The following is a 20045-nucleotide window of genomic DNA, read 5'->3' as shown; positions in this document are numbered from 1 at the left end:
TGTGTTATGAATGGCCACCACAAATTACCCAGCTGCAGGTCTTTGAACCTATCAATTGAAAGCAGTCCAAAACTTGACTACAAATCAGATCTGAGGCCATACAAATAAGCTGGAGTCTTTCCAGTGTTTTCAGAGGGCCCAGATGAGGTCCAGAAACAAATGCAGTTGCAAATGTCAACCCTGACATTAATTCTTAGGGTGAGTTTATACCAAATTAAACTGGTGAAGTGATTATTCATTCAACTTGGTACTTTAATAATTATCATCTCATGTGAGTCAGTTTTATACCACTGTAGAAGAGGATGTGCAAGCGGGTCTTGTTTATCCATCTGCTTCTTTATTTCCAAGTAAGGTGCCTAGAAAAGAGTAATTACACTCTTTATTTCTAGTTGAAATCATAAGGTTAGATTTTATATGTTATATTGCCCATGATTTCATCTATTAAAATGAATCCATGGGACTCATTATTAGGCTTAAATCACAGTTTTACTGATATTTAGCATTGTACAGTTATAAATGTGTTTTGACAACAAGAATTAATATAGCAATTATTTTCCATGGAGTAAAATATTAAGCATATAATTAGCATAAAAATGAGTATATTATAGCAAACATTGGTGATCTCAGGGAGAACAGCAGAAGATGTCTATTTATGTTTGGCTCTTAGAATAAGAAATTGGACTGAAATTTCACAAAATTAAGTCTCTCAAAATACCCAAAGATAATCCACTCCAATTTGTTAACTGTTTTATGGTATAAACTGGTAAAATACTGTATCAGTTTATAATCCCTTTGAAAACCTGTCTTGATTTCAATCACAGTGAAAAGCAACCCTTTAAAAATTTTCAGTCCAAGAATTATTTTAACATTAAAAAAAGGCCAAATGGTGGTTATTTTTCTTTTTAAAAGGCATTATATTAGGTAACAGAAATACCTGATTTTTAAAATTTTTACAAGATGTTACATTAAGTAACAAAATATCTGAGTTTTAATTTTCAATGTATTTTACTGCTCTCTATACACATCATTCTTCATTCCAGAATGCCAAAGTACTTTACGAATACATATAGAGTAAGATTTATAAACTCTTGTGAGGTTACATTTATATAACAGTTGGAAAAGCAAGGTACGTGGGAGAGGTTTCAATAATCACTTATAATCAGCTGGGCTGTTTGGGAAGTGTAACAATAAACATAAGTACAGCTATCACGTTCTGTCCCACTTGTGAATATTGAGAAATCGTATGGTAGTAATCCCAAGAGATTCAACCTTCCAAGTCCCCAACCATACTTAGCTGATCTAGTGCTTTGTTATAATAGAAATAAAGCTATCATTCAGAAAACTATCACAAAATCAATTTCTTTTGCTTTGGAAATAAAAGACCCAGTTTAATATTTCCAGAAATGCAGCAGTTGGTGATTATCTCGTTGCAATGTCCCATTTTGCTGTTATTATCTCTTATTTAAACTTCAAATGATCTGAGTTCTATTTCAACACTTATATTTGACTGCCATTATGGATTCTATAGGTTTGTTATTTTTAACACACATTTAAATATTATTACAGCTCTATAGGAAAGAGATGATACTATTCACTTCCCCACTCATCATAGGCAAGCAATAAAAACATCTTCCTAGTTCTAAAAATAGTGATTAAGTTATGTATAGATTTTTAAACTCACCTGTGTCATCTCTCTAATAGAAGTGATACTATCCAATGCTTTCATGACTCGTTCATAATTCTTCTTCTGATGTAGCATAAAATAAGCAAATAAATTAAAAGTATATTGGTCTTTGGCTCTACAAAAACCTGAATTCTTTGAGTGTATATAAAACCAAAGTTAGGATGAATGTTCAGCAAACCAATCCTTTCAAACATTTCTAACCATTAGCTTCCTTCCACTTTATACACGGACTCTCATTCATATTCCAGGAAAATTCCCTGAAAAAATATTATCATGATGTTTTTTCTTTGAATTTCACTGGAACCCCCAACACACAACAGTGTGACTTACTTTAAAAATTAGGTCTTTTTTTAAACAAATATTTGTAACTAAACACAGGCTCTGCCAGTTATTTGGACAATATGCCATTAAGTTAAATAATATAGTGAACAAATAGATTTTAAATAAAATGCTAAACAAGCAGATGTGTTTACTTTGCTAACAGGTCCTTCAGTTGTCCCTCTGCCTCACCCTGACCTTTGTCTACCTTCTGACTGGGAACCACTACCAGAGGGTTCCACCTTTTCTGAGAGGATGAAATTAACAGTTCATCCTTCACCAGCTCCACATGCCATGTTGCCTTCAGGAGCCTCATTGTTCTCCATCTTTGGGTCTTGCCAACTTCTGCCCATGGGCTTTCACCTCACCCATGCTGGCAAGAAGCTGGGAGGAGATGGTGTGGGTCCTATCAGCCCAGGGCCTCTCTCCACTACTCTTCTAGTGTGACCACTTTTCACAGTCCCTCATCTGCTTCAAACCCCCACCCTAGCCGCCAGACTAGCTGTCTCCTTATCAGTCCCTTTCCAAGCACCTCCGGGCAAGTCCTCCTTCCCATACACTACAGAATACACTCGTCCCGTCCCTTCCTCTGAGAAAGACCATCTCTAACTGGCCTTTGTTCAGAAAAAGTGAAATGCATCACAATGCAGGGCATCCAAAGTTCTTGTTTACACCCTTGAGGATGTCTCAAGTGAGCTGTAATAGTTCACAACTTCCCCAGGGCTTCCCTGAGAGGCAGCATTTGCAGCCTGAGGAGCAAGTAGTGCAAACACAATTCTTCAAAATTTGATGCTTGTATAAAACTCGACTGTTATGTCCAACATTTGATAAAATTAAGTTTAAGGCCATAACTGTTTGCAATGATAAAATGAGATGATAGCAGTAACCACTTTAAGAATAAAAAGATGGACAAGAAATCCCCCAGTCTACATCGTCTACACCTCCCAAAGGCCATCTTTCTCTTTGTGTCCAATGTGTACACTGAGAGAAAGACACTAAGAATATACAATTTTGCACCTATAATTTGTACCCTAAAAGAAGGTCTTGGCTTCAACATAACTTTGAATGCAATTTACAGTTTATTCACAAATACCTTCTCAGAGACAATTAAAAAACCTACAAAGTTCCAAAAATAGTCACACACTTGTGCTATATTCTGGAGCTGTATCTCTTACAGTAAAGGAGACTCCTCCAGAAGAAGGCTTTGCTTTGAAATCTAACACATGACTGAAATCAAGCTATGACATAATGAAAGATAACTACTTACCCTGGGATTAAAGGCCAGCATCTGAGGATCATTAGGATCAACTACAGAAGGATATGGCTCAAAAATGACAACTTTCCTAGGTGACTCTAACGCAGACCGACACATGGATACTAATAGATCAACCACCTAGGGATAAAGAAAATAATTATTTATTTTATGTACTTTCATACTGTGTCATCCAGTCTGCTTTTTTTAAACATTACAGTAATACCATATTTAATTGTTATCTATATTACCCAAACCATGTTATCCACAGGACATAGTTTAGGACTGAAAATTTTCCATTGACCTCAACAGGCTTTGGGTCCAGCCCTGGTACATTATTCCAGGTTCATAAGTAGGACCAGTATCCGGTCCAAAATATATTAGCATGTCAAATACATTGCTTGCAGTCCTGCTTTCTCTTGTGTACATGTGCTAATTCCTGGATGAAATTAATTCTTTAGGGAAATGAAGTTATGCTGAATCTGTGTATCTTTCTGCAGTAGATGCCAGTGAAAAATGTTGCTCAAGAAAGAGGAAGGGATTGTCAATCTGTACCACTGCCTGCTGTTCTCCTGAAGATTGTAATCATGGAAACACTAGGAAACATTGCTTCTGCTAAAGCCAGAACAGTGCAGTGATTTAACGGTCATTTACATGGCTCACACTGGGAGATCCTCTTCCTTCCTTCCTGTTGTACAAAATTATGACATGGTTTTGAATATCTATGATTTCCGAGGTTTCACTGTAAGATCATGCATGTAATGTGTACACAGGCATGTATTTACATATGTGCACATAGACACATATTCAACTTAGCAACAGATTTCTGTATAATTGTTTCAAAATTTGTAACTCGGAGGTTAAAAATAGACTACAGCAATCACAAAACAGAGAGAATGCAGCTTTTTGGCAACTGTGAAACCAGCTCATAATGAAATCCAAAGTTGCTTGCTGCATAAAAATGTAGCTGCAAATTATCTCATTTCCCCCTGGTTTCTCTGTGCCTTCTGACAACATTCCTGTGTGAAAATAGACTTTTCCATGACAGAAAGGAAAAGCTGAGATGAGCCGTACTTACTAGGCATCCCTGGTTCCTCCTACAGTTCCGCATAGATCAGATCTCATCTCACAGCTCAAGCTGTTCTAGAATTTATCATATATTTGACATTGTATCTGATCATTTGGAGTAAAAAAAAAAATGATGGTCCTTTAGAGAAGCAGAATGAAAATAAGAGCCGTGATGAAAGGGAAAAGGAACTGCACTGCAGTGAGTGATACTGTTGCCATTCTCCTCTGCTCCTTTGGCATAAATGGACAATTTTCTCCATCAGTTTAAAAATATTCTGTTAGCTTCAGTCACTAAATCTCTCACATATATTGAAAAATGAAAATTTTAAAATAATGGTTCCTTCATCCATGGTGCTCTGAATTCTTTCCAGTTTATAATACCAACAAGTATGATGAATGTTTCAAAATAGGGCATCCACATTAGCATTTGCAAAGGAGACCAGGAGTCTGCATATACAGTCAGGTCAGGCAACAGGCCTGCAAGTGTGTAAATGTATCACTACGAAATTGAGCCTGAGTTCTACATCCTGCTTCTCAGAAGCACTTCTTAGCCTCCAGCTGCAAAACACTACTAGGGAAGAGTTGTTTGAGTCCCCAAACCTCTTAATACAGTGACCCAAAGTTGTCTTGCTTTATGATTTGCACAACGGGACTATGTCTTAAAATTGGCACAGTTCTTAGAACACCATACCAAGGCCCTCCTTTAAAGCAACTGTTGACTCCTATATTGTTTCTTACCATAATACCAACATATTGTTCTGACATGGGGGAAAACATGTACAGATGAGGCTTAATTAAACCATTGATTTCACCTGAGATCATTGTTTTGAGTTGAGAGAATGCAGAGCAACTTAAACTGGGAGGTAAGTCTAATACAAGCATTATAATACAAACTTGCGTATGCATTCCTTGGTAATAGGAAGTGCTGTGAATCTAGTAAATGTCCTTATAGTTGGGCCTGAACTTCTCCTTAACAGTAGGTACTGAAGTTCATAAATTAGGATTTAAATATTTTCAAGGAGGACAAGATGACACTTGCTGATGACAATTCTCTTATGACATCAATCTCTTAGTGCCTCTCTCTCTCTCTCCAGAGGCTCGCTACAGGGTGTCTGAACTATCAACAAATCAGACATTTAATTTTCAGGCATTTTGACTATGTGACTGAAATAAGGCAAGTAGAGTTCAGGACTGAAAGTTTTAGAAAGTGCTATCTCTCACTATTAAGAAGGAGCCATCAGAATATTGGGAGTGACAAAGTAGGGGTATATACCTTAGGAAACTATCTGAAAGCACAGCTGAAAGAACAGAATGTGATTTGTAATAACGGGAACCTATATTTAGGCTCTTTCGCTACACAAAATGGTTCAAAGGAAGATTCATCTGACAAAATTTAGAGATTCGCAATGCAAACACCTACCTCTTACTAGTCAGCCTAAGCTCTTTATAATCAATGGAGAAAATAACCACTGTGCTGATAGTCTATGATGTGAGTCACACCATCCTAAACTAATATCATACCCTAAAAGTGTTAATTTATTTCTGCAAACAGGAACAGGATCTTGACCAGATAAGATATAGTGAGCTGAGTGCAATGCTATCACTAGAGTGAGACTTAGCAAGATTTAGTCATCTAGGTCCAGTGGAACAATCCACAAAACCTCTTATCTAACTCTTTTAAGTACCATTAAGGTTGTAATCACTTCAGTACCCTGCAGCAAAGCTCTGTAGATGTAGAGGTACTCTAGAGATCTTGGGCAAGCTCCCCATATGCCTGCAACCCTGCAACATTGATACCTATGTAGAACACGAGTGCTAATCAAAACCATCTCTCCTGTCAGCTGTATTTAAAAAGAGAAGTGAGAGCTACTTGTTTGTACCTAAATACCATGTAAGTGCCTACATTCAAAAAATAAAACTCTAGCTTCACAGAAACACATAGCTGAGGTGTCCAGAGGACTTCAGGCTGGGGAAGAGGTGGGGCTTCATCAGCACACCTCTCTAAATTTCTTACAAGCCTGCACAGGTATCCCAATGTTTGGCATGCTAGATGTTGCAAATATAGCCATCTGTCTTCAGACATCAGATGAGCTGATGTTCACATCCTGCAGTTATATACTCAAGTGAAGAAGCTGGTGCACACTGCTGCAAGTTTCTTCCTTTGAGGATATGCCCGTAGGTGGTGTTCAGGCACTTAGCCAAATAGTTTATTTCCAGTGGCTAGACTTACTAGTGCTAGTTAAAGTTAACTTAACTGAACATTTGGTCTTCTAAAACCCATGTTGCTTACTACATAAGTGCACAGTGAGTGACATGTTTAGGAAATTGGAGAAAAATGCACTTTTCCGTGAGATGTGTAAATTTTTAACTTAAGATCTTAAAAAGATCTTAAACATAAGTTCTTTTAATTTTTTTAATTTACAAAGTCCTGTAACTATTGCAATCTAAGGTTAAATGTGATTTGGAAACATAGTTTAAAATACTTTGTTTTAGGCACATACACAAATTATGAAAGAAAACAATGATATGGTTATAAATACATTAATGACTGAAATTAGAGTCAGGAAGCAAGCTTTCATTAAATTCCTGATCCTTGAGAAAAGAGAAAAAACCCTATGTAGCAAAATCGGTAAGGACTTTCCCATTGTTATTTAATGATCAAAACAACAGATACTCAGTGGATAGCTGCATCCTAACACCATGAACAGGAAGTAGCTTATTAATTGCATGAGAGTAGTAATGGCTCATTAGGTGAATGTTAAAGAAAATGTATTTTGAATTAAGAAGTTTTAAGTGCTGAAGCTGCTAAATGGCAGAACCAGGCCTTGGCCCTTGTATAGTCCTAATCCAAGGCTGGTTTAAAACCCAGTCAAGTTAATCAGTAGGAGAATAGAGAAACAATAGATGATCAATTTGTATACACAGCTGCTCTCAAAAATGCAGGTGTTTTTAGAAAAAAATAGTATATGTGAATAGGAATTGCTTGCTCAAAGACTAAGTGTGCTTGAAGGATTGTGTGAGTTAAAGCAGTCAGAAAGAAGATCATGATCCAAGGAGGACCTTGGAACTGAGGCAGAGACTGGAACCGAATAGATGAATCAGCTGGGACAGGGTCAGGTGATGGATTCGCAGAACTGACAAGACCAAAGGAAACTTCTAAAAATTTCAGACACTGACTAATGATTTGATAAGTGTATATAAATTGTGCTGTATCCCTTTGTTCTCTGCCACTCACTGAGGTGGTGGCCCAACTCTGAGTTGTGATTAAAGCAAGCCTAGTGGTACCCATGTCTGTGTAAATTTTTCCTTTAACAGTGAAAATAAATGGGAATTATCTCCAAATGACAATGTCTGCCTTTATTAACAACCCAGGTGACCTAATTGAATACAACAGAACAAGAAAACAGTTACTTTAATAACATGGAAGTAAAAACGGAAGCACCTCATTAGAACTGTTTGAAAATGCCATGCATAAAATAATGTATTTACAGGTATAGTATAAGAGTGGAAAAATACTTACCAAAGAGTATTCATAATGGGTATACATGTTAATAAATACTAGGAGAAATTGAGAAGACTAAGTATACTATAAAAAATCAGGCATGTAATAAGCATTAGATAATTCTACCTGAGCCCCAGTTGCAATTTCATCAGCAGCTTCATTCATGACTCCTAATGTTTGGAAAGCAAATACACAGAGCTCCCGTTCACAAACAGTGGGCTACACAGAGAAAGTAAGTTAATTATATTTTTGTTCTAGTTTTGGGTTATTGGTTTTATTATGCAATACCTACAAGAAAAAACAAACACATTTTATTTGAATTTTTTCTTCTGACATGAAGTGCAACATAAATTTCATATTATGAATACACGTAAATTATTGAGGAAAATACATTAGAGAAGCATTTTAATAATCTAAAGAACAAGTGTTAAGAACTCTGAAACTAATAAGTATTCACAGAGGCTAAACTTAAAAGAAATCTAAACAGATTACAAAATCAAAATTATATTCATAGTACCCAAGTGTCCTTAACACTGTCCTATCAGACTCTGAAAACTTCCTACATATTTAAAATTAATAGAGAACAAATCCAGATACTAATGGGGGCACCCTCCTTTCATAAATGAAGGTTTGTTCTTCAGAGAATGTTATTCTGCTGTTGAGAACACACATGAAAATATAACCCAGAAGACAAATTTCTTGAAGAAGCCACTTTTAATTTAATTTTTAACTAATTGTATTGGGTTTGTGTGGCAAAGTTCTGGTAGCATGGGGGCTATAGGGGTTACTTCTGTGAGAAAATGCCAGAAGCTGTCCACATATCCAATAGAGACAGTGCCAGCTGGCTCCAAGATGGACCCACCTCTGGCCAAAGTCAAGCCAATCAGAGACAGTGGTAGTGCCTCTGTGATAACATATTTAAGAATGGGGAAAAAACCTGTACAACAAACTGCAGCCAGAAGAGAGGAGTGAGACTATGTGAGAGCAGCAACTCCACAGACACCAAAGTCTGTGAAGGAGGGGGAGGAGGCGCTCCAGGTGCCAGAGCAAAGATTCCCCTGCAGCCCATGGTAAAGATCATGGGGAGGCAGGCTGTCCCCCTGCAGCCCATGGAGGTTAATGGTAGAGCAGACATCCACCTGCAGCCCATGGAGAACCCCATACTGGAGCAGGTGGATGTGCCTGAAGGAGGCTGTGACCTTGTGGGAAGCCTGTACTGGAGCAGGGTCCTGGCAGGACCTGTGGACCCATGGAGAGAGGAGCCCAGGATCAGGTTTGCTGGCAGGACTTGTGACCCCGTGGGGCACCCATGATGGAGCAGTCTGTTCCTGAAGGACTGCACCCTGTGGAAGGGACTCATGCTGGAGCCATTCATGAACTGCAGCCCATGAGAAGGACCCACACTGAAGCAGAGGAAGAGTGAGGAAGGAACAGCAGAGACATGTGATGAACTGACCGCAACCCCTGTTTCCTGTCCCCCTGTGCTGCTGGGGAGGAGGAGGTAGAGAAACTGAGACTGAAGTTGAGCCTGGGAAAAAGGGAGGGGTGGGGGAAGGTTTTTATAAGATTTGATTTTTATTTCTCATTATCCTACTCTGACTTGTGATTGGCAATAAATTAAATTCATTTCCTCACGATCACTCTGTTTTGCCTGTGATAGTAATTGGTGAGTGATCTCCCTGTCCTTATCTTGACCCATGAGCTGCTCTTTTTATTTTTTCTCCTCTGTCCAGTTGAAGAGGGGGAATGATAGATCGGCTTGGTGGGCACCTAGCATCCAGCCAAGATCAACCCACCACATTAATTTAACAATTTATTTGTAAATTTAAGAAAATGCATTATATTTTTATAGAATAAACACTGTATTTCGGAAGACCACATGCACATGCGTGCACCCTTTTTTTGGATATATATAAAAAAAAAAAGAAAATAACCTTGCTTTTGAACCATTTTTTGCCTATCTTTTTGAAAAATTTAATTCACAGTTGCCATCACAGTGATCAAATAAAGCAACATATTTAAACTTCTGTATATTGAGTGAGAATTGAGTGTTCTACCTTCATAAAGTAAAAAAAAGCAGAAACAAAAAAGAACACAGCTTAAGTAAAGAGAATAGGCATGTCTTCATAAGCTTCCTAATTGCTTACACACAACTTACAGCAACTCCATGCTTATTTACCAAAATATATATATATACTGAAAATTCTGAGTCTAGCTGCCATGATAATCACTAAAGCATTCATAGCAGTACGCTTTGAAGCTCAAGTCAATGTCTCCAGGAAGCACTTGCAGAAATGAAGAAAAATATTGAGCACACAAAGAAAACATTAAATTTAGTTGAATTCCATTTCAGGCAACAGCTTTGTCAGTAATAAGCATACTGCTGTATTTTTAATCACTTGTTTCATATGCATTTGTTGGGTTTCAAATATTCTAGACTTAATAAAATTCTGAAATTTACTGCATTGACATATTCTCACATCAGTTGCTTTACAAGAGCTATCATCTTTCAAGTCTAATTGAGTATTTTGATTTATTTTATCCGCAATGTTACATTGCATTAGGCAGCATACGAAGCCTCACATGATCCAATCCACTGTGCCATGGCACACTAGACAAAAAATATTTTTTATTGTCATTATTCTTAGGTTTTCCACATTCAGAAGGTGGCTAAATCACTTGCTTAGTTGGGAAAGTATGGTGGGACTACCACCTTGACTATCATAATCAACAGTATACTGGATAGCAGAGCAACCTAAGTTTAACCATGCTTGCAATGAAGAAAAGCATTAAGAAAATACTTATTGTTGTCATTTTGTTTATAACCTCAACAAAGTAAGTTACCCTGAAAATTAAGGATGGAAAATGGAATATTTTTTAGAATAAAGACTTCACAAGACAAGACAATGTTGATAAAATAACATTTTAAGCAATGGAAAGAGTGATGGATCACTACATTTCCAAATTACAATCTAGTATCAATTTTAATATTCAGACAATACATGTACAGAAAATACCTTGAAATTGAACACAAAATCATTCAAGAACTCCAAAAACATTCACTAGAACCTCACATTCTAGTAAGCATGATATAATAAACAATAAATGATGTGATAATAAAAACAGAGGAACTCCTTTGCTATCTTTGTCTACCTCATTCAAAACGCAAGAAAAAAAAACTTTTCCCAGTAATGGGAATGAGTTTCACCAAACCAATTTCTATTTGAGAAACAACATACTTCAGGAAGCCACATAGTTTTGCTGCACAAAATTCTAGTAAATAATAAACACCATTTCCAGATTATTTTGTCAAATTTTTAAACTTGCTATAAAAGAATTTCAGGTATCTCTACTCTGAATTTTTCTCCCTTGGTTCAATACATCTTTAAAGCATTTCTATGGTAGATTCTGTCTAATTTCAGGAATCATTAAATCCCTGTTTGAAGTGGCATTGGTTAAAGAGAAAACAGAACAACACAACAAATTGAACTCTATACAATGTCTACATTCTACATACTCTCTTCAACTAAAAATTGAAGCAAATACATAGTTTTGCATTTGATGAAAACGTATGGGTTCTGCCAGTCTAATGGGGAATATAACCCAAATCCAGACACTTCAATAGCCTGCCTTCATATATCCACCCTGGATGCCTTCTTGAACTCCAGCCATTTTAAGAGCACTTTTGGATCTTTGTTCTGAAATTTGTCCCAGTTTAACCAAGTCAGAAGCTTTTAACTTTAATTTCCCACAAGTGTTAGTAGAGTGTTCCAAGACATATTGGTATGGCCATTTCACTGTGCTCTACTCCAGTCATTAGTTAGGTTCAAGCATTTAAACTCATCTCTTTCCCTCCAAAATCAAAAGATTGGCTTACAATTAAGAAGCAAACGTTTGGAGGGCTTTTGTTTGTCACATGATGGTGACTTTTCTATTCAGTGTCACATTTCTGTATTTTGGTTTTGTCTGCAACATTGCATGCTAGAACCAATGAAGACATGAAAACTAAGTTAATAAATCAATTCTAGAAGACAGATCCTAAAGAAAATCACAAGCTTTATGGTATGGGATTTATGGGATTCAAGGCCACTCTTACACTGTTGCTAGTGTTTTGCATACTGCCAGTGTGTTTCCCTTTGTCATCCATTTGTCTCTTCTCTTATAATAGGATGTGAGCCACTGGGACTGGAGCAGTCTTGTTCTGACTTCATATCATAAATATGAGAAATTTCCCTAGCCATAGTAAACAAAACAAGAACAATAACAGTAACACATTTATAAATGTTAAGTTGTTCCAATGTCATTTCTGGATGCTCTTATTTTGATTCAAGTCTATATACTATTCATCAAGCTGAAGTATCTGAGAACTTTTGTGTATGTACATGAAAGTATAGACATGTTCTTACCACTGTGGATCAATATCCAGAAAGGTACACAATAGCCAACTTCTATTAGATTACTAGTTTTTATTGTTTTCAATACATGACTAAATAGGATATATACATTTAAGTATACGTTTCTGGATGCAAACCTCATCTTAGATGGACGCAGAATTTTATAGATTACAACCATCACCTTGAAGGCACGCAGAGCTGATTAGCTGGACAACTTTGTTCCCAACTACTTGTAGAGGGCAGCTATAACTCCCCTTTAACAACAGCAGCCAGTGGTCTCATATATACTTTGGTTTTAACTTGAAAGGAGAAAATCAACATACGATCATTGGCTTCAGCAAAACTATTAGCTAAGTAAAGATCATTGGTGCTGAAAGACTTTTTAGAAGGATAATTATTCCAGTGTGGAAAAGCCAGAAGAAAATAAGAGCTGGACAGTTAACCAGTGTCCACAAATGCTCGGAAGCAGAAGGCACTGACAGAAGCAGAAATCATTTTTTGAGCAGAGTAAGGTTTTTGGAGGTTTTATTTAGCCACCCCCATTATTTGCATGCTCAGTAGCACCCACCTAACCATTGCTGTGACAAAAAAGCACTCAATCAGAGTTTTCTGCATGTGACAATGCAAGTGTCACTTCTTACAACAGTGACTGTGAATGGCAGACAGGCAAACCACTTTGCTACTATGACATATTCTGTTTCCTGGACTCATGTATTACTTGAAAAAGTTTCCAGACATTCTTTCAATTTGAAAAAATTGAAACTTTCATAGTCAATATTGATCTATCTTGCTACTTGCTAATGTGTGCTGCAGCTGTGCTCAGAGGAGCAATGTGACACCCTCTCCCATATCATGAGGGATGTCACACAGACACTAATGAGGCTGCAACATGACTGACACACATAAAAACTCTTGATCTAAAAGGAGAACCTCAGGGAAGGCTCATAGCTTGACTTACAGAATATGTAACAAATGATAAAAGTAAAACCATTAGTGATAATCTCACTTCTAATGAAAGCAACAGGCAGTGGAGGTTAAACATATCTTCAAATCCCTGTTCTGTTTCCTACTTTCAACCATGGTAACTGTCAGTTTTTCCATAGGAAAAACTTCTCTCTTTCTGTTCATTATACTCACCAGAAGGATGAGGATATAACACAGCAGCAATAATATTGAAAATGTGGATGGGGGGGAAGTAAGTGAGAGAGAGGGAATGGAGAGAGGAAAAGAGTCTGGTAGGTAAAGTTTTATTTTGCAAGGGAGCTTTCAAGTTTTTGAGGTTTATTTCACAGTTTGTGTCAGTTATGGATTTTTTAGATAAATGTCTGTCTTAGCTATATTTGTAAGAAAAGGCAAAATAAGATTGGTTGCCAATTCTCTACCACCTGAATCCATATTACCTGAAGGGTCAATTATATTTGGACCAATAAGGATAGCATTACCACATCTGAAACAGAATCCGGAGCTGTAAGAAAGGCTCTCTTCTGGCTGTCTCATATCTTACATGTGTTAGTCATGCTTTTAGATGAATTAACAAATGCTACAGAAACTTCTGTTGTATCTACAGATCAGACATATGAGGTAAAAACAGTATTTGGAAGGCAGGCACTAGCGAGGTGCTTGTATACTTTCTACCAGGGCTACTTTAATGTCATACATAAAATTGTTATTCTTTGTAAGATGACTAGAGCAAAGCATGTTTATGAGTTTAAGTTTTTTACATTTCCTATAGTATAACACAAGGGTCATTTCAATTCAAAACTGATAAAATAAAAAGTATTAGATAATGTGTATCTTAGAACACACTCCCACAGAATTACAAGATAAAGATTTAAGAGTCAAAAGTGTATGATTTGTGTACTTAAATCACTACTGAAACCATCAGAGCTACCATTTACTGTAACATAAGGTTCATCAAGCTTCAAAGTTTAATAAATTTTTAATTATTAATGATCAAGATTATTTTGAAAGGCAAGTTAAATGCACATCTGCCTACTCTGCCATGTTTTATACTTCTGAATGAAGCATCTGGCACTTACCAAGAAGTATACCTGTGTCTTGAATTTTCAAATGAAGTTAAACTACTGACTCAAGTTCTATATGGGTATACACACTGCCAGAGAGCAGGAATAATTTATTTAATAACCTGTCTTGCTATAAATCTGTAAGGTAAGGTGTCTGAACAATCTTACAATATTCATGTGATATGTGGAACACACTGTTGAAAGACATGGGAGATACCACTTGTTCTGTTTGGTTTTATTTTGGCTGATCCAGATTTTATTTTCTACTTTTCATTTTTTCTACATTCTTGGACAATTTAAACACTTTTAAAAAATTATCTTCACTTGTCAGATATATAAATAGATGGCAAATAAGCATTATGGAGTGCTAGCTGGGCAAGGCAAGATTTAGTAAGATCTTGGCAACAGAACAAGCTATACTGCAGCCATTTTACTCTCAGTAATCATTAAAGTGATTGAAGTCCATTCTACTAAAGTACTGATTGTAACTGCAGAGGGTTTGGGGTTTTTTTATAAAAAAGAGATAAAACCAGGTTATATTGTGGACTAAGGATAAGAAGGATTATGGCATTATTCCACAAGAATCTTGGAATTCCACAAGCATCTTGGCTAAACTCCAGTTTGGCTAAATATATTTGTACAACTACACTTTTCTCCATAGTTCAATGATGTTTACTGTACTCCAAAAACCTCCCACCCCCAAGTGGTGCACTGTTTCTGGACATCATTGCTACTGTGTTTCAATGGTGGTTAAGAAACATATTCAAAGGACAGAGAAATCCAAGAATTATTCAAGTCAGCAGGAACTCAATAAGGCCAAGATTTCACCCATAATGAATAAATCATAACTGAGCACTTTGGGATGAAAAACATACTAAAAGTGTAAGGTTACTAATATAAGTACACATATACCAGAATTACAATATTGTACTTATTTTTACAGCTAAATACAAATAACAGGCATTTCAAATATTGTTTTACAGTATTTTACCATTCATATTTTATGGGAAAAACTTTAAACAGCAGAGATGTCTGTACCAGGGTACAAATTTCAAAGAAACTAGCTCCAATATTTAGTTTTGCTTTTTTTTTTTTTTTTTTTTACTATTTCCTGCTTTGTTCTAAAGATGCCTCAGTGAGGTTTCAACACAAGATGGCACTCTAAATAGACTTCTTGACTGACAGAAAAACTACACCCAGAGGGGTTTTTTTATCAACTTAGTGAATACATTTTGAGAATTTTTTGTTCTGTATAATGCAGGAGGGGGCCTGGAAATCAGGACCATGGGTGGCAATCAGTTAGCTGAAAGGAATATGCTCGAGCTTGTAGGCCACAAACCCTGGGAGGACAAGGAATGTGAATAGATAAAAATTAACAGGATGAGTCATGCTGAGAGAGGATAGGGGAGTGGGGAATGGATGGTGCCAAGAAGTAACAGGTTGCTGTTAATTGATAACTGTAAACACTTACTTAAATTGTCCTTTGTTTGTAGTTAACCACCAATCAGGGATTGCCTAGTATGTAATGCTTAGCTTAAAGAACCAATCTGTTTAAAGCGCCCAGCTTCTGAAAACATATATAAACTTGTGATTGTGTACAAAAAATTGACATTTACTTGCATCAAGCAGTGTCCTGTCTCTCCATTGCAGAAGTATAATTGTTTCACAGGTCTTTAAAATCCATTCAATGTTGATGTTTTACCAATGGCTTTAGTATTTGTAAATGATGAATTCAGGAAGGTATACAGACAGTAAGATAGTCATCGACTACACAAATTATACTATGTAAAAGCTGAATAAGATCACAGAATTACAGAATGATTGAGGTTGGAAGGGACCTCCGGAGGTCATCTTATCCAACACCCAAGCTCAAGCAGGCTCACCTGGAGCCAGTTGCCCAGCACCATGTCCAAATGGCTTCTGAATATCTCCATAGATAGAAACTCCACAGCCTCCTGGGCAACCTGTTCCCATGTTCAGTCACCCTCAGAAAAGGTAAAAGTTTTCCTGATGTTCAGATGGAACCTCCCGTGTTTCAGTTTGTGCCCATTGCCTTTGGTCCTGTGTAAGGAACCAATATATTGATAATTGCCTTAATCATTGCTTAGTGCACAAATTCAAGCAGAACTGGTGCAAAGCTGTTCTGCTCAAATTGGAGAGGAACCGATACAAGCTGCTGCTGCAAAGTGAGCTGCTGTTGCCTAACTTGGTAACCACAAGTTGGTATAGGATGTAAAGGCTTTAGGTCTCGTAAAGGTGAGATCTAGCTAGTGCTTCCTGGAAGAAATTCTGTGGTAACATAAGGCAACTGCTCATGTGCACAGCAGGGGTTGCCTAAACCCCTCATGACCACCAATGAGGACACCCTGTGATCACTGCTCATACATTGAGCTCGTGCAGACACAGACTACACCCACCCTCACTTTGTATGTAAATGAGGGGGCATCCTTTCAAGAGCATAAAACCCAAATCGATGAAAGCTCAGGTGGGATCCCCACCACCAAGACACCTAGAGTGAAGAGGACCAACAAGATGCTGTGACGTTCACGCTGTTGTTTGGAGAAAAACAACAAAGAAGAAGTGTGCTGAAGAAGGGAAACAGCCATTGAAGCCATAAACAGAGGAGCAGGACTGGGTATAAGATGGGTAGTTTCTCCTTTCTGAGGCTCTCAATCCATACTGTTCATATGTGATGACACTGCCTCGCTCACACCCTCCGTCTCAAAGGGAACAAAGCCCAAAGATAAAAATTATCTATCAGCCAAGGGGGAGCACACATACAGTGTTGCAACATCTCCATGTTTTGTCTAAACAGATAAAAAAGGCTTGCCTATCAAAGTTAAACATACGAAAAGCCTACATGACTGTAAGGGTATAAAATCTCAAGTCGGAGAGTGCTCTATGGAGCTCCCTCTCAGCTGGCCTGAGATCCCTTATCATGCAGTACTTTCCTTCTGAGCAGGTTGTGTGTCTATTTACTTTTTCCACTTGTAGCTTACTATAATGTGTTGTTCAACTTTGTAGTCTATTTCTTTACCTTTCCGTGTGTTGTTTATTATAATACTATGAAGGGTGGCCAACATATGATCACTACCTCCATTATATCAACAGGGATAGTGGTTTGCTTGTGAGTATTGATGTATGGTGTTTGTTAAAGTAATCATTAATCACACGGTGAGTCCTAGTGTTTGTTTGCACTGCCTAGGTCTATAACTGGTGAAGTGGATTGTAGAGAGCTTTATGGCAAGTGCTGGATGCCATGATGCCTGTGAAGGACCTTGAAGGCTGAATGCCCAGAAAGTAAGATAAGGCTGGCTGAACGCCCAGAAGAGAAACGGGATATGAAGCAAGGCTGGAGCGGATGTGTGATGCCACGTCAGCGGCTGGATGAGAACATGAAAGACACAGAGATAAGAAGGAAGAGAGAAAAAAAATGCAAGAAGTTCAGTATGTTTGTAGCTTAGTAATTAACCAATTATATATAGCTAAGAAGTGTGTGAACAGTATTGATTAACCACTGATATTTTAGTATGGTGCACGTGAACAGCGAACAAGGATATATAAGCATGGGTTTTGGACTAATAAAAGGTCTTCTGGTCGGATTCAGGAGTCCGTGTCTTCATCTCCTCAAATGGTGACCCTGACGGAGGAGTTCCAAGACTTTGGAAGGATAAGGACAGAACTGGGCGAAAAAGACAACAGCTTGCGGAAGGGGGCTGTGTTCCGGAGGAGACATCTTGGCTGATCGATTGTCCTGACGGCTGGACCAGGTGGACAACCCAGACCCTGGGGGCTAAGGAAATAATGCCTGTACGCATCGAGACAGGTGAGTAGCTTAAAAACTAGAAACTGTAAGAAATTTTAAGAATGGGTTCAAATATGTCTGCAGAAGAAAAAAGTATATTAAGGATGTTTCAGCATATTTTGCAAAAAAGAGGAGTTGTATATGAAAAAAGTAATCTGGGACTGTTGCTAGCCTGGTTAGAGACCCAAGGCACCCCAGCAACCTCTACACAAATATTTGATGTTAAAATGTGGGAGTCAGCAGGAGACCAAATTTTGGAAAAGGCATCTCGAGGGGACTTTGACACTAGCCAAATTATGACTACTTGGAGATTAGTGATTGAGACATTGAAAGAGATGTGTGCAGAAAAACAGCTTGCAGGAATTGCTAAGGAGGCTTGGTTGGAGACTGAGAAGGGGCAGGAAGCCAGTGTAACAACAAAACAAGATGTTGCTCAGCAGACGGAGCCGAGTGAGAGCGAGGCTGAAACTGAGCATGTTTCTGATGAACTAGAAAGAGCAGAGTCAGAGGATTCAGATGAGGATGGACAAGGTGAAAATCTTAAATTTACGATTGGAGGATTTGCAGTTAAAAAAGGAACAGTCAAAAGTAAGGAAGAAGCAACTGGTGCGGCAGAGCAGTAATAAGGGAAGCAGCAATGACGAAAATTATATCAGGAGACAGGTTAAAGAGGAGTGGAGGAGAGTGCACTTGGAAAGTTTGAAAGAGGGAGTGCACGTGTTTCCCGTGATATTACAAGATAGACACCCAGGTCAATATCGGCTGTTTCACTGGGAAATGATTAAAGAACTACGGAAAACTGTAATGTAAAATGGACTATATTGTTCTTTTACACAAACTTTATTAGGGAATGTGATGACAGGACGATTAATAACACCATATGATTCTATGCAATTAGCAACAATGATTTTAACACTGACACAAAGGTTGTTGTGGAAGGACAAATTTGCTGAGCTTTGGGAAATAGCCGCAGTTAGCAGTTTGGATCGGCCAGTTGCTGACCCCCTCTGTAGGGTTGAGACTTCACATTTGCTTGGAACAGGTCCCTTTGCCACCCCTGAGATTCAAGCACGGATGGCTCCGGACATTTTGCAGGAATCCACAAGGCTGGCACTGTGAGCATTTGCAATGCTGCCAGAGTCAGGAAAGCGATTAGAATGATAGTGAAAAATTTGCATTTTCAGTGCCAACCAAAAATAAGGGAGTGCCAATGCAGTGGTATCAGTGGACTGTATTGCCCCAGGGAATGAAAAATTCTCCCACAATATGCCAGCTATATGTCAATAGGGCGCTGAGGCAATTTCGACAAAATTATAAAGACTTGTTGATATATCATTATATGAATGACATTTTAATTGCAAGACCTGACAACACTGAGCAATATTTGGTAGAACTGTGTTGTGGTTTAGAAGCATATGGTCTAAACATTGCACCTGAAAAGGTGCAGAGGGAAGCATCATGGAATTATTTGGAATGGAAAATTTTGCAGTGATGTATTGAACAGCAGAAATTAAAAATCAGAATGGATGTACAGACACTGAGTGATGTGCAAAAGTTGTTGGGCGATATAAATTGGATAAGAACAATTATAGGAATTGATTATCAGACATTACAGCCGTTATTTGATCTCTTGAAAGGGGATAGTGACTTGAGTGCCCCAAGACGATTAACATCAGAAGCAGAAGGAGCTTTAAATTCTGTTGAGGCATGTTTAAATAAAAGGTAAGCACATCATGCAGTGATGGGACAATCTATACAGCTGTTGATAATTAACAATGAATTCCAGAAAAAAAAAACTCAACAAAAAAAAAACAAAACAAAAAACAAAACAATGAGTTTCAACCTCTGGCATTGATCATGCAATGGCTGGAAGGAGAAGCTGAACCACTGATCATTTTAGAATTGTAATTTTTGTCAAATCAACCACATAAAACATTGATGACAAGGGTAGAGATGTTTGCTGATGTTGTTATAAAGGGAAGGCACAGAATTGTTGAC

The 20045-nt window shown here is 37.7% G+C and overlaps 1 protein-coding gene across 1 annotated transcript in view; it reads right to left on the bottom strand.

Annotated features, from left to right (window-relative positions):
- Positions 1–20045, bottom strand: part of LOC129734862 (protein mono-ADP-ribosyltransferase PARP8-like) — a 160065-nt gene that overhangs the window by 12288 nt on the left and 127732 nt on the right. Inside the window, exons 15-18 of the mRNA XM_055700203.1 lie at positions 7951–8043; positions 3270–3395; positions 1682–1747; positions 289–356 (exon numbers count right to left, since the gene is read on the bottom strand). Coding sequence (XP_055556178.1) covers positions 289–356; positions 1682–1747; positions 3270–3395; positions 7951–8043 — 353 coding nt within the window. The remainder of the gene's footprint in view (positions 1–288; positions 357–1681; positions 1748–3269; positions 3396–7950; positions 8044–20045) is intronic.

Source organism: Falco cherrug (genome assembly GCF_023634085.1).
Source record: "Falco cherrug isolate bFalChe1 chromosome W unlocalized genomic scaffold, bFalChe1.pri SUPER_W_unloc_1, whole genome shotgun sequence".
NCBI lineage: Eukaryota > Metazoa > Chordata > Aves > Falconiformes > Falconidae > Falco > Falco cherrug.
The sequence above is the reverse complement of the archived record's forward strand: the minus strand, read 5'-3'. Positions and strand labels throughout refer to the sequence as shown.